At 50.9% G+C, this 15,025-nt stretch overlaps 1 protein-coding gene across 1 annotated transcript in view; it reads left to right on the top strand.

The window, feature by feature from the left end:
* LOC142490858 (uncharacterized) overlaps positions 1-14,758 on the top strand; it is a 31,699-nt gene extending 16,941 nt beyond the window's left edge. Inside the window, exon 2 of the mRNA XM_075593278.1 lies at positions 12,667-14,758. Within this exon, the coding sequence (XP_075449393.1) occupies positions 12,724-13,851 (1,128 nt within the window). The 5' untranslated portion in view covers positions 12,667-12,723 and the 3' untranslated portion in view covers positions 13,852-14,758. The remainder of the gene's footprint in view (positions 1-12,666) is intronic.
* Positions 14,759-15,025: the final 267 nt, after the last annotated feature.

Here is a 15,025-nt window from a genome sequence, read left to right as displayed (position 1 = left end):
TATAGAGCTGGGGTGGAGGGGATATATAGAGCTGGGGGAGGGAATATATAGAGCTGGGGGGTGGGGATATATAGAGCTGGGGGGGAGGGGATATATAGAGCTGGGGGGGTGGGGAGATATAGAGCTGGGGGGAGGGGATATATAGAGCTGGGGGGAGTGGATATATAGAGCTGGGGGAGGGGATATATAGAGCTGGGGGGAGGGGATTTATAGAGCTGGGGGGAGGGGATATATATAGAGCTGGGGGGAGGGGATATATAGAGCTGTGGGGGATATATAGAGCTGGGGGGAGGGGATATATAGAGCTGGGGGGAGGGGATATATAGAGCTGGGGGGAGGGGATATATAGAGCTGGGGGGGAGGGGATATAAAGAGCTGGGGGAGGGGATATATAGAGCTGGGGGGGGATATATAGAGCTGGGGGAGGGGATATATAGAGCTGAGGGAGATATATAGAGCTGGTGGGAGGGGATATATAGAGCTGGTGGGAGGGGATATATAGAGCTGTGGGGGAGGGGATATATAGAGCTGTGGGGGAAGGGATATATAGAGCTGGGGGGAGGGTATATATATAGAGCTGGGGGGATATATAGAGCTGGTGGGAGGGGATATATAGAGCTGGGGGGAGGGGATATATAGAACTGGTGGGAGGGGATATATAGAGCTGGGGGGGCAGGGGATATATAGAGCTGGGGTGGAGGGGATATATAGAGCTGGGGTGAGGGGATATATAGAGCTGGGGTGGAGGGGATATATAGAGCTGGGGGGAGGGGATATATAGAGCTGGGGGGAGGGGATATATAGAGCTGGGGGGGCAGGGGATATATAGAGCTGGGGGGAGGGGATATATAGAGCTGGGGGAGGGAATATTTAGAGCTGGGGGAGGGAATATTTAGAGCTGGGGTGGAGGGAATATATTGAGCTGGGGGGAGGGGATATATAAAGCTGGGGGGAGGGGATATATAGAGCTGGGGGGGCAGGGGATATATAGAGCTGGGGGGAGGGGATATATAGAGCTGGGGGAGGGAATATATAGAGCTGGGGGAGGGGATATATAGAGCTGGGGGAGGGGATATATAGAGCTGGGGTGGAGGGAATATATTGAGCTGGGGGAGGGGATATATAGAGCTGGGGGGAGGGGATATATAGAGCTGGGGGGGGCGGGATATATAGAGCTGGGGGGAGGGGATATATAAAGCTGGGGGGGAAGGGATATATAGAGCGGGGAGAGGGGATATATAGAGCTGTGGGGGAGGGGATATATAGAGCTGTGGGGGAGGGGATATATAGAGCTGGGGTGAGGGGATATATAGAGTTGGGGGGGGAGGGGATATATAGAGCTGGAGGGAGGGGATATATAGAGCTGGGGGGAGGGGATATATAGAGCTTGGGGGATGGGGATATATAGAGCTAGGGGGAGGTGATATATAGAGCTGGGGAGGGGATATATAGAGCTGGGGGAGGGAATATATAGAGCTGGAGTGAGGGGATATATAGAGCTGGGGGGGAGGGGATATATAGAGCTCGGGAGATGTGATATATAGAGCTGGGGGGAGGGGATATATGGAGCTGGGGGAGGGGATATATAGAGCTGGGGGGGCGGGATATATAGATTTTGTGGGAGGGGTATTCTGGAGGCCAGGGTCATATGTAAGATGATTTAGCCCAAATAGTTTCAACTCGGCCCTCTTTTCAAAGCACAACAAGTCCTGTATCTTTTCTTCACTTTATTTGGGGAAAGCAGCATAAAAGACAGGCACTTGTGAAGAGATGTTGGTGTTTAGATAATGTCTCTCTGTGGGTTCTTTGTAGTTAAGGACAGGTGAAAAGGGTAATAATCCTGCCACTAGAGCAGTTACAGCAGGGTACTCACTCAGCTAGTGGTGAAGGTGGAAAAGGAAGTCCCAATGTATGCTGGGTAGCAAGATAGCCTGGGGACAGACCATCTGTGGGCAGAGCAGAGGGGGAGAAAGCAGACTAGCTCATTTGAGAGAAAGGCTGGGGCTGCTATAGCAACTCACAGAAATGTCTGAGGGAGCCACAACATGTAGCAATAATGTTGCATTTTCTCACACAGCAAGCTGATGGGACAGGGGAAAATGACAGGCAACTGAACAAGGGAGAAATGAATCCCATAAACTAAAGGAGAGACAGAGGAATATGGAATCTAGTTCCAGGACACTCCCTGTCTGGTATCTGGAGATACCACTATATTCTAGGTATATGTGGAACATATGTGCAATATAACATAACATAATGATGCAAAGTTCATGTCCACATAACGATGGGATACCGACCGGTACCACCAGCTTGAAGTCCTTTGCCATCTCGGTAAGGTAGGTGAATGCACAGCTCTAGGTTAGCTTGATGCACCACAATGTCTCTCAGAGTCCACAGAACTGGTAGTCAGTTCTTCCTTGTTATAGTCCGATTTAGGCATTAGGAGGATAGTCTCTGTGATAAGTCTTAAAAAGGTTTTAACGATCCCATTCTGGGTCACCCGAACTTCCACCTTGCGGACCCTTTTATCTTCGCTTGGGATTGTTTTGATAATAAGTCCCATGGGCCATTCGTTTCTTGTCACCTGTTTGTCCTTCAACAGAACCACATCTCCTACTTGGATATCTGGTTTAACCGTTTGCCATTTATGGCGTTCTTGGAGTGTCACCAGATACTCGCGTCTCCAGCGATCCCAAAATGTGTTGGCCAAGCGCTGCACCTGTCTCCAATGTCATTTGTACATATCCTTAGAGTGGAAGCCTTTGACTGGGGTGGGGATGTTCCCTACTTTCTGGGTTAGCAGCATTGCTGTTGTCAAAATACTTGATGATTCTGGATCTGTTGACACTGGAATCAAAGGCCTAGCATTAATTATCGCTGATATTTCAGCCATAAATGTGATTAACACTTCGTGGGTGAGTCGAGTTAAATCGGTTTTCAGCATCATAGAGTCCAAGATACGCCGGACCACCCCGATCATGCGTTCCCATGCTCCGCCCATGTGAGAGGAGTGAGGAGGGTTGAATGTCCACGTACACTCTTGGTCACGCAGGTATCTTTGGATACTGTTGTCTCTATTATCTTTAGTGTCTATTTGTAATTCCTTACATGCTCCAACGAAATTGGTGCCACAATCGGAGCGTATTTGTTTAACTGGTCCTCTGACTGCAAAGAATCTTCTGAGGGCATTTATGAAGCTTGAAGCATCCAAAGATTCTATAATCTCGATGTGTATAGCTCGCGTACTCATGCAGGTGAAGAGTACCGCCCATCGTTTAATGTTTGCTAGTCCGCCTCTCGTTCTACGTGAGAAGACCATCCAGGGCCCAAATACATCGAGTCCTACATAGGTAAAGGGGGGTTCTGTATTAAGTCTGTCGATAGGTAAATCTGCCATCCTTTGGTCTTGGCTTTTGCCTCGCAGCATTCGGCACCTAACACATCTGTGGAGATTACTGGCCACGCACCTTTTCATGCCAACGACCCAAATGCCCGCCGCCCTAATAGCGCCTTTGGTGAAGTGTCGTCCCTGATGCATGACTTGTTCGTGGTAGTAGCGCACCAACAAAGTAGCGATGTGATGCCGGCCAGGAATGATAAGAGGATTGCTTTCCTCCCTGCTCAGTTGGGACTTGTTGAGGCGGCCTCCTACTCTCATGAGGCCGTCATCGTCGATGAAGGGATTCAACTTCCAAAGTGGGCTGTTTTTTGAAACACTCTTCCCTCCGCGAATGCAATTGATCTCTTCCTCATACGTTTCTCTCTGAATATGATCGAGAACAGTTTCCTTAGCCCTTGCGACTTCCTCCACGGTTCACAACTCTTTGCAGATGTGCCAGCCGTGGCAGCCGGTAATTTTACCATCTGGTGTCTGACGGAAGGAGAAGGCTATATGCCTGAGATGCAAGAAAAAGCCCGGGCGCTACCCTAAAGAATAAATTTGTGGGGTGATAAAGTTCTTAAGATAGAACAAAACAACCTTAAAAAGTGGATAAGGGTCCCCTCTACTTCCAAATCTCTTCCTGCTGCTCAAGACCCCAAAAGGACCTATCCAGGATCCTTGATAGTACAGAAAAACAGGGGGAGCACAGGTTGAGGGACTATACAGATGTTTCAAACACTATGATGGTTAGTGACTGTGATGTGTAATAAAGTGTAAAATATCATGAACACTTACACGGCCTTGTGTAAATGCTTTCACATCAAGGTATCTTTACTTTTGCTTCTCTCTTTTCTATGTTCTCTCCGCACGGTCGTTTCTTCTCCTCTGGTCCAAAGTAAGGCTTCTCTAGTCTTCTCTGCGGGAATAACTCGTGGTGTTGTCCTCAGAGTAAAATAGAGTGAAAAAACAAATATGTGAGGGACAAGACAGAATAAGTATATAGTTCTGGGGTAGACGGTTGTATTAAATCAAAACGCAGAGAAATGCTGCATCCACTCACACGGGCAAGCGTGAGTGTCCTCTGGAGGGAGGTGTCTTTGATGGCACCTCACTGCAGGACTGTCATGCACTCCTCCTGTTTTTCACACTGAACAGTGGGAAAAAGATGAAGGGGCAGAGGTAGGTTGGAATATAACCATGTATAGTTATATGGAAACTCACACGGCCATGTGTGAGTAGAGACTGAAGTTGGTATCTCTTCTCCCCTCTATGGAACTCCAAAGCCAAACCTTCAGCTGAGTGTGAAAGTCACTCAAAGTGCCTTGTTAACACAGTGGTACACGGGTAAAGTAATCTTGATCTTTAATAAAAAATACCAATAAACAGAACCCCAACAAAACGTTTAAAAAAGCACTTAGTCAAAATGACTTAAGAGCTGGGTGAGCGTAAAAACAGCCAGTCTTTCAGGAAAAGTTCGTGCAGGATACTTAAGTGAGCAGCTAACTCTCCGCGTCCGGGTGTTGTGCTGCGCTCCTATTTCCTGCTCCTGACGGTGGCTGAAGTGGTAAAAAAGTACTCAGGGATTGTAGCAACGCGTTTCGCCCTTCTTGGGCTTCCTCAGGCTCCTGACCCAAAGCACTTGTTGAATGGGTGTGGCTTCTTGTGTATGGGACATTCCCTGTTTGGGTCCCTTGGTTCCTCGCCTTGCAGCAGGTCCCCGTGCTCTCGTAACTTCGAGTAGTCTTTAGTTGTGATCTTGGGGAAGCTGTCGACTCTTTTGAAGAGCGAGTCCTCGACTGCTTCGGGGCTACCGTAAGACTCTTCTAGCCTTTCCCACACTAAATCAAGACCTACTTGGGGTTGGTGCGCGTCTGCCGCCCGAAGTCTCTTCGCGTGCTCCCTGGATTCGTTCCCCAGGAACTTGAATAGCAGGTTGAGCTCTTCCCTTGCTGAGAAGTCCAAGCTGTTGATTGCGTCTTTGAACGTGAACTTCCACGTCCGGTAGTTCTCAGGGCGGTCGTCGAAGCTGATGAGTCCTGCTTGCACCAGGTCACGCCTGATCATGTACTTGGCTATGTCTGTCAGGCCTGAGGCATCGGCGTGTTTGTCCCGTTCTGAGGTAGTTGCTGGGAGGGTCCGTGCGGTAGCCTCTTCTTTGGCGTGGACGCGTGACGACTGCTGGTCGGTGTGAGGGGCTGTGTTCTCCTGTGTGGGTGTACCTGTATTGCGAACCCATTGTAGTGCATCCGTGTGCGCGCTGGCGTGTGGATCACTGTTGCGGCTGTGGCTATTCCAGGCAGCATGTACCATTGTAGGAACAGCGTCTTCTCCTTGTGGACCTAGCAAGTCTTTGGTGTCTGTGGAGTCACTCCCTCCGTGTTGAGATGGCGTGCTGGTGTTTACACTGAGGAGGCTTCCTACGTAGTCTTCAGTGCGTTGGATTGGATCCTCTGAGACTATCCGTCTGTACGGTAGCTCCCCGCCGTCCTGTCTCGCAGCTGCTTCTAAGACTTCGGCTTGGGCTATGGCGGCAGCGGCATCCTCTTCTTTGCTTAGAGCCTCTAGATCCGCGTCTAATACGGCCTTTCTACGCGCATTGGCAGCGGCGGCGGTAGCAGCGGCAGCAGCCTGCTCCTCCTCTTCTATGCGCGCTTTTTCTGCCCTTACGGCTGCCTCTCTCCGACCATATTTGGCCCTGGCACGTGCGGCCTCTGCGGTAGCTCGTGCCTTGGTAGCGCTGGTGCTTGCGCTGGACACGTTAGATCGCGTTGATCTTGCTGACCTTGAAGAATGCCTGGATATGCTTGAGCACTGCGATGCGGTTTCCAGCAAAAGGTCTTTCCTCTTAGTCTCGGCTTCCGTGATAGAGGTTCGCACGCGGCTGTCACGTGTCAAGTCAATGTTATGCTGTAGGTCCCTTTCTTGCAGGCTTTCGCCGGTGTTAGTCCTGGCCAAGTAAGTGGCGTATGCTTCTGACAGCTCTTGGTAGCGTGCGTGATCTATCTTTAATTGAGTTATTGCCTGCTCGAGCTGTTGTACATAATTGCCGGCGCCGGCGACATTGCGTATTCCAAGTGTGGTTGTTTCCCAGGCCAACTTTAATTTAGCGCGGTGCGCTTCAATGTCAGTCTCATATTTTTCGCGGGCCTTTTGTGTCAGTGTGACCGTCCGTTTAGGCCTTGCTTCTGTCTGCACCTGTTGCAGTTGCGCAGCGGTCTCTGTGTCTGAGTGATCACTCTCCTGCGTGATGTCTGGTGAGGCTCTGAGCTCTGCCATGCTGTAGGTGTGTGTAGGCCTTTGCCAGTGCGTGTGGCGTGCGGTCTTTTACCTGTGTCAACGATGGGCGACTGTCTCAGATGATGTCGAGAGGTGTCCTGCAGCGTTCAGCGTAGGGGTAGCTGTACTCACAGGTGTCTGGTGGCTCTGCCGGTGTCCTGGCGGGTGTCCGGTGTGTGGCCCTTGGTGGCACTGGCCGTGGGAACGTGCGCAGGGTAAGGTGAGATGGTAATCCCTTACTATGGAGCTGTGCAGAGGGTGGACTCAAAAAGACAGAGAAGGCGATCAAGGCTCTGTGTGTTATGGACTTTCTGTCTGCAAAGCTGCGTGTGCAGTGTAAGCTGCTTGCTGCTTTTCAGTCTGCAGAGACTGCTCTGTGTTATTATAAAGTCTGGAGTAGCAGCTCCTGTAAGTGTCTGTAAGGCACACGGTATGCTTTTCACTATTCTGGAGGCCAGGGTCATGTGTAAGATGATTAGCCCAGATAGTTTCAACTCGGCCCTCTTTTCAAAGCACAACAAGTCCTGTATCTTTTCTTCACTTTATTTGGGGAAAGCAGCATAAAAGACAGGCACTTGTGAAGAAATGTTGGTGTTTAGATAATGTCTCTCTGTGGGTGCTTTGTAGTTAAGGACAGGTGAAAAGGGTAATTCTGCCACTAGAGCAGTTACAGCAGGGTACTCACTCAGCTAGTGGTGAAGGTGGAAAAGGAAGTCCCAATGTATGCTGGGTAGCAAGATAGCCTGGGGACAGACCATCTGTGGGCAGAGCAGAGGGGGAGAAAGCAGACTAGCTCATTTGAGAGAAAGGCTGGGGCTGCTATAGCAACTCACAGAAATGTCTGAGGGAGCCACAACATGTAGCAATAATGTTGCATTTTCTCACACAGCAAGCTGATGGGACAGGGGAAAATGACAGGCAACTGAACAAGGGAGAAATTAATCCCATAAACTAAAGGAGAAGACGGGGGAATATGGAATCTAGTTCCAGGACACTCCCTGTCTGGAGCTGGGGGGAGGGGATATATAGAGATGGGAGGAGGGGATATATAGAGCTGTGGGGGAAGGGATATATAGAGCTGGGGGGAGGGGATATATAGAGCTGGGGGGGAGGGGATTTATAGAGCTGGGGGGAGGGGATATATAGAGCTGGGAGGAGGGGATATATAGAGCTGTGGGGGAAGGGATATATAGAGCTGGGGGGAGGGGATATATAGAGCTGGGGGGGAGGGGATTTATAGAGCTGGGGGAGGGGATATATAGAGCTGGGGGGAGGGGATATATAGACCTGTGGGGAGGGGATATATAGAGCTGGGGGGAGTTGATATATAGAGCTGGGGGGAGGGGATATATAGACCTGTGGGGAGGGGATATATAGAGCTGGGGGGAGTTGATATATAGAGCTGGGGGGAGGGGATATATAGAGCTGGGGGAGGGGACATATAGAGCTGGGGGAGGGGATATATAGAGCTGGGGAAGGGGAAATATAGAGCTGGGGGAGGGAATATATAGAGCTGGGGGAGGGGATATATAGAGCTGGGGGGAGGGGATATATAGAGCTGGGGGGGGGGGTATATAGAGCTGGGGGGAGGGGATATATAGAGCTGGGGTGAGGGGATATATAGAGCTGGGGGGAGGGGATATATAGAGCTGGGGGGAGGGGATATATAGACCTGTGGGGGAGGGGATATATAGAGCTGGGGGGAGTTGATATATAGAGCTGTGGGGGGATATATAGAGCTGGTGGAGGGGATATATAGAGCTGGGGGGAGGGGATATATAGAGCTGGGGTGAGGGGATATATAGACCTGTGGGGGAGGGGATATATAGAGCTGTGGGGAGTTGATATATAGAGCTGTGGGGGGATATATAGAGCTGTGGGGGGATATATAGAGCTGGGGGGAGGGGATATATAGAGCTGGGGGGGGCAGGGATGTATAGAGCTAGGGGGGGATATATAGAGCTGGGGGAAATATATAGAGCTGGGGGGAGAATATATAGAGCTGGGGGGAGAATATATAGAGCTGGGGGGGAGGGGATATATAGAGCTGGGGGGGGAGATTATATAGAGCTGGGGGGAGGGGATATATAGAGCTGGGGGGAGGATATATAGAGCTGGGGGGAGATTATATAGAGCTGGGGGGAGGGGATATATAGAGCTGGGGGGTGGAGATATATAGAGCTGGGCTGGGGGGATATATAGAGCTGGGGGGAGGGGATATATAGAGCTGGGGGGAAGGGATATATAGAGCTTGGGGGAGGGGATATATAGAGCTGGGGGAGGGGATATATAGAGCTGGGGGGAGGGGATATATAGAGCTGGGGGAGGGGATATATAGAGCTGGGGAGGAGGGGATATATAGAGCTGGGGGAGGGGATATATAGAGCTGGGGGGGCGTGGATATATAGAGCTGGGGGAGGGGATATATAGAGCTGGGGGAGGGGATATATAGAGCTGGGGGAGGGGATATATAGAGCTGGGGGGAGGGGATATATAGAGATGTGGTGGGGGGAGGGGATATATAGAGCAGGGGGGGGCGTGGATATATAGAGCTGGGGTTATATAGAGATGTGCTGGGGAGGGGATATATAGAGCTGTGGGGGAGGGGATATATAGAGCTGGGGGGAGGGGATATATAGAGCTGGGGGGAAGGGATATATAGAGCTGGGGGGAGGGGATATATAGAGCTGGGGGAGGGGATATATAGAGCTGGGGGGAGGGGATATATAGAGCTGGGGGAGGGGATATATAGAGCTGGGGAGGAGGGGATATATAGAGCTGGGGGAGGGGATATATAGAGCTGGGGGGGCGTGGATATATAGAGCTGGGGGAGGGGATATATAGAGCTGGGGGAGGGGATATATAGAGCTGGGGGGAGGGGATATATAGAGATGTGGTGGGGGGAGGGGATATATAGAGCAGGGGGGGGCGTGGATATATAGAGCTGGGGTTATATAGAGATGTGCTGGGGAGGGGATATATAGAGCTGTGGGGGAGGGGATATATAGAGCTGGGGGGGATATATAGAGCTGTGGGGGAGGGTATATATAGAGCTGTGGGGGAGGGGATATATAGAGCTGGGGGAGGGGATATATAGAGCTGGGGTGAGGGGATATATAGACCTGGGGGGGAGGGGATATATAGAGCTGGGGGGAGGGGATATATAGAGCTGGGGGGAGGGGATATATAGAGCTGGGGGGAGGGGATATATAGAGCTGGGGGGAGGGGATATATAGAGCTGGGGAGGGGATATATAGAGCTGTGGGGGAGGGGATATATAGAGCTGGGGGGAGGGGATATATAGAGCTGGGGTGAGGGGATATATAGAGCTGGGGGGAGGGGATATATAGAGATGGGGGAGGGGATATATAGAGCTGGGGGGATGTGATATATAGAGCTGGGTGGAGGGGATATATAGAGCTGGGGGGATGTGATATATAGAGCTTGGTGGAGGGGATATATATAGCTGGGGGGGCGGGGATATATAGAGCTGCGGGGGAGGGGATATATAAAGCTGGGGGGAGGGGATATATAGAGCTGGGGTGAGGGGATATATAGAGCTCGGGGGGAAGGGATATATAGAGCTGGGGGGAGGGGATATATAGAGCTGGGGTGAGGGGATATATAGAGCTGGGGGGGAGGGGATATATAGAGCTGGGGGGAGGGGATATATAGAGCTGGGGGGATGTGATATATAGAGCTGGGTGGAGGGGATATATAGAGCTGGGGGGAGGGGATATATAGAGCTGGGGCTGCAGGGATATATAGAGCTAGGGGGGATATATAGAGCTGGGGGAAATATATAGAGCTGGGGGGAGGATATATAGAGCTGGGGGGGAGGGGATATATAGAGCTGGGGGGGGAGATTATATAGAGCTGGGGGGAGGGGATATATAGAGCTGGGGGGAGGATATATAGAGCTGGGGGGGAGATTATATAGAGCTGGGGGGAGGGGATATATAGAGCTGGGGGGTGGGGATATATAGAGCTGGGCTGGGGGGATATATAGAGCTGGGGGGAAGGGATATATAGAGCTGGGGGGAGGGGATATATAGAGCTGGGGGAGGGGATATATAGAGCTGGGGGGGAGGGGATATATAGAGCTGGGGGGGAGGGGATATATAGAGCTGGGGAGGAGGGGATATATAGAGCTGGGGGAGGGGATATATAGAGCTGGGGGGGCGTGGATATATAGAGCTGGGGGAGGGGATATATAGAGATGTGGTGGGGAGAGGGGATATATAGAGCAGGGGGGGGGCGTGGATATATAGAGCTGGGGTTATATAGAGATGTGGTGGGGAGGGGATATATAGAACTGTGGGGGAGGGGATATATAGCGCTGGGGGGAGGGGATATATAGAGCTGGGGGGAGGGGATATATAGAGGTGGGGGGAGGGGATATATAGAGCTGTGGGGGAGGGGATATATAGAGCTGGGGGGAGGGGATATATAGAGCTGGGGTGAGGGGATATATAGAGCTGGGGGGGAGGGGATATATAGAGCTGGGGGGAGGGGATATATAGAGCTGGGGGGATGTGATATATATAGCTGGGTGGAGGGGATATATAGAGCTGGGTGGAGGGGATATATATAGCTGGGGGGGCGGGGATATATAGAGCTGGGGGGGATATATAGAGCTGGGGGGCGTGGATATATAGAGCTGGGGGGGAGGGGATATATAGAGCTGGGGGGAGGGGATATATAGAGCTGGGGGGGGGATATATATAGCTGGGGGAGTGGATATATAGAGCTGGGGGGGATATATAGAGCTGAGGGGAGTGGATATATAGAGCTGGGGGGGAGGGGATATATAGAGATGGTGGGGGGAGTGGATATATAGAGCTGGGGGAGTGGATATATAGAGCTGGGGGGAGTGGATATATAGAGCTGGGGGGAGGGGATATATAGAGCTGGGGGGAGGGATATATAGAGATGGGGGGGAGGGGATATATAGAGCTGGGGGAGTGGATATATAGAGCTGGGGGGAGTGGATATATAGAGCTGGGGGGAGGGGATATATAGAGCTGGGGGGAGGGGATATATAGAGCTGGGCTGGGGGGATATATAGAGCTGGGTGGGGAGGAGAGAGAGAGAGAGAAATGGGAGGGGGGGGGTGTTATATAGACAGCTGAGGGGTTCCTGGGTATACACTGTATACAGATGGGGTTGTTATATAGACATCTGAGGGGTACCTTGGTATACACTGTATACAGATGGGTTGTTTATATAGACCACTGAGGGGTATCTGGGTATACACTGTATACAGGTGGGGTGGTTATATAGACAGCTGAGGGGTACCTAGGTATACACTGTATACAGGTGGGGTGGTTATATAGACAGCTGAGGGGTACCTGGGTACACACTGTATACAGGTGGGGTGGTTATATAGACAGCTGAGGGGTACCTGGGTACACACTGTATACAGGTGGGGTGGTTATATAGACAGCTGAGGGATACCTGGGTACACACTGTATACAGGTGGGGTTGTTATATAGACCACTGAGGGGTACCTGGGTATACACTGGCGACACACTTTATTCGAGCTTGGCTAGTCCCACGAATTCGGGTATACCCGGGTGTATTGAGGTTTGTGACTGTTTTCTGCCCGAGTACATTGAGTTATTTTCCAAGCAGGGATTGAAGCATTTTATTCCCGCTGGCTGCAATACTGCACAGTATATATATATATAAACTGCATTACAATTCATGAATTTATGCCATCTGGTAGACACGCGAAGCATTGCAGCCTATTAAATCCTAATCATTATCATTTAACAGATCAGCCGCCCATCAGCCAGGCATGAACCCAGGCTGGGAAGGCAAATGCAACGGGGCTTGTCAGAGGTTAGGAGTGGCGCATTCCAGGTATCTGCCAGGTACATACCGGGTATTTGCTCGAATAAAGTGTGTCGGTGCAGTACACTGTATACACCTGGGTGCTGGTTATGTTTTGTCACTCGGTTCTTCACCTCTTCCTCCTTCTCTCTTTTCTTCCTTGGTCCTCTCAGTCACAGAGCTGATTCATCGTTCCACCTCTCAGCTTGGACATTGTTTTTGGTGAGTCCATGGCTCTCTTCGGGAAGGTGTGGGAGCCAGTGGGCTACCTCCAGTCTGTGAGCTCTGTGGTTGTGGGAATCATGGCTCAGATCCAGGGCTCGGCAACGGCCGATGAGATGGAGTTTGTCAAGAAGAACCTAGAGTCCATCGACCGGGAGCTGGCAGCGGGAAAGGGCCTGATGAGAGATGCGGATGTGACCCGGTGTGAGGACGACATCACCGTGGTCTACCAGCAGCTGACCACAGTGATCAGAGCTGGGAAGCCGCACACAGGTCAGGAAAAGGAAGTCTTCCTGCAGTACATGCAGGATTACAAGATTGAGAGGCAGCTGAATGCCCTCTACAACCGTCTGCTGGGGGTGTCCGTCCTTGCCGACCAGACCACCCTCCTGCAGCAGGTCATACAAGAGCATCACCCTCGCCGCTGGGAGATAATAGCCTTCTGCCAAAAAGTCAACTTTGTCCTTGGCACGGGGCTGCTTTCCCTCTTTGTCCATGGCTCCTTGACCGGGCGGGATGTCCAGCTGATGATGAGCAGATGGAAAGACAAAATGGCGGTCCTGTATCGAAGAATGGAGACTGCATCCGGAGACTGTGCAGCTTACTTCAAGGATCAGGCCCAAGAAGACGTGGAGAAGTTCCTACCAGCGAACGAGATGCACACAGACCTGGAGAAGGCTTCCGGTATCTTGAAGACACTGGAGAAGAATTATGACTGGCTGCGCTGGGCGGTGATGGTGTCCCATCCCGCCAGTAAGGAGCCTGGGGAGGTCCTGGTAAAGGGAAGCTACATCTCAGTGAGGGGGGAGTGCGGGTCCCAGGTGGTGGCATGTTACAGCGAGAGCCCAGTCTCTCTGGACAAGGGGAAGACGCACCAGTTGATCGGGGAGCTGGAATGGAAGCTCCCTAATCCACCTCCTGATGTCTATGCCAACATTGAGGCTGATCCTGGCTATGGTAAGCGCTACCTGGCCCAGCGCATGCTGCAGAAGCTGGCGGAGGGGCTGGGCAACGGGGTCACCATCCACACGGTACCGGGGAAGCTGCAGATGAGTGGCAACTTCCCCCAAGCCTCCTTTGTTTTGTACGAGTACAAGCACCGGATAGCGTCTGGTACAGTCTGTATCTTTGGGTGACGAGGGAGAGTATCTCCGTGGCTGTGATATCATTGGGTGTGTAATGGGTTCCCCCAGTGAAGGAACAGCGGAGGTATCTGGTTATCAGCCTTGCCCTACTTTCTGCAGTGATTCCTTTCATTCTTCGCACTCTCTCCAAAGACCCCTGCTTATTAAATCTCAGCCGCCTGTTCACTGACGAGCATCAGACACGACGGACCTTATTAACGAAGCGGTGCGTTAAAGGGCCACACGTTGCCTTTAGTCTCGGAGCTGCTTAGTAATGTCGCCCTTGGTCACCATTTTGTAAAGCCGCCTTTTCACTGACCGTAAAGTCCGGGAAGGGCAGAATCACAGAACATTGAGCGAGGGCAATTGAATTATTAAAGGCCATTCTTCTACATGGAAGCAGCAATCCCCTAACGTGTCAATGTTTTTTTTACCGTGTTTGGAGCGGGGCTTTCTCCGCCTTATTCCTGTCCCGGGCCCCCCTCCGTTCCCAAGAAATTGACCCCTTTTTATTACTTTTAAACTTGAAAACTGAAATCTCAGTGGCGCTGGGTCATCCAACAGGCGGCCTCGATGTTACGCCCACCTGTCTCTGTAGCTTCATGTTGCCCAGTGAAAGCGAGCCTGAAGTGACGGCCATTTTGACTTCTCAAAAGAGAAGATTACTGGCATATTAAAAAGCTTAATTTCTTGGGAACTGGGGAGGTCCCCAGAGCTAAGAATATCGGGGTTCAGGTCTGGGGGATCCCTGGTTCCGATTCTGAAAAAATATAAAGTGAAAAAAAGACAAATCTAAATGATTTTATCTCTTAAGCTTGTGACAACTTTTAAAATGGCTGCCACTTCCTCTGATAGAAAGACGGCGCCATGTGTGATTAAATACGTATTTGCTGACTTCTGAGTACTGGAGTGCAATAAAAACCCAATGATGGATATTTTGAATAGTGTTTTATGTTAATACTGTTTGGTAGTACTGCAGTATGTTATACGGTTTGGTAGTACTGCAGTATGTTCATACTGTTTGGTAGTACTGCAGTATGTTCATACTGTTTGGTAGTACTGCAGTATGTTGATACTGTTTGGTAGTACTGCAGTATGTTGATACTGTTTGGTAGTACTGCAGTATGTTGATACTGTTTGGTAGTACTGCAGTATGTTGATACTGTTTGGTAGTACTGCAGTATGT

Source organism: Ascaphus truei, chromosome 3, assembly GCF_040206685.1.
Source record: "Ascaphus truei isolate aAscTru1 chromosome 3, aAscTru1.hap1, whole genome shotgun sequence".
In the NCBI taxonomy this organism is placed as follows: Eukaryota; Metazoa; Chordata; class Amphibia; order Anura; family Ascaphidae; genus Ascaphus; species Ascaphus truei.
The sequence above is the reverse complement of the archived record's forward strand: the minus strand, read 5'-3'. Positions and strand labels throughout refer to the sequence as shown.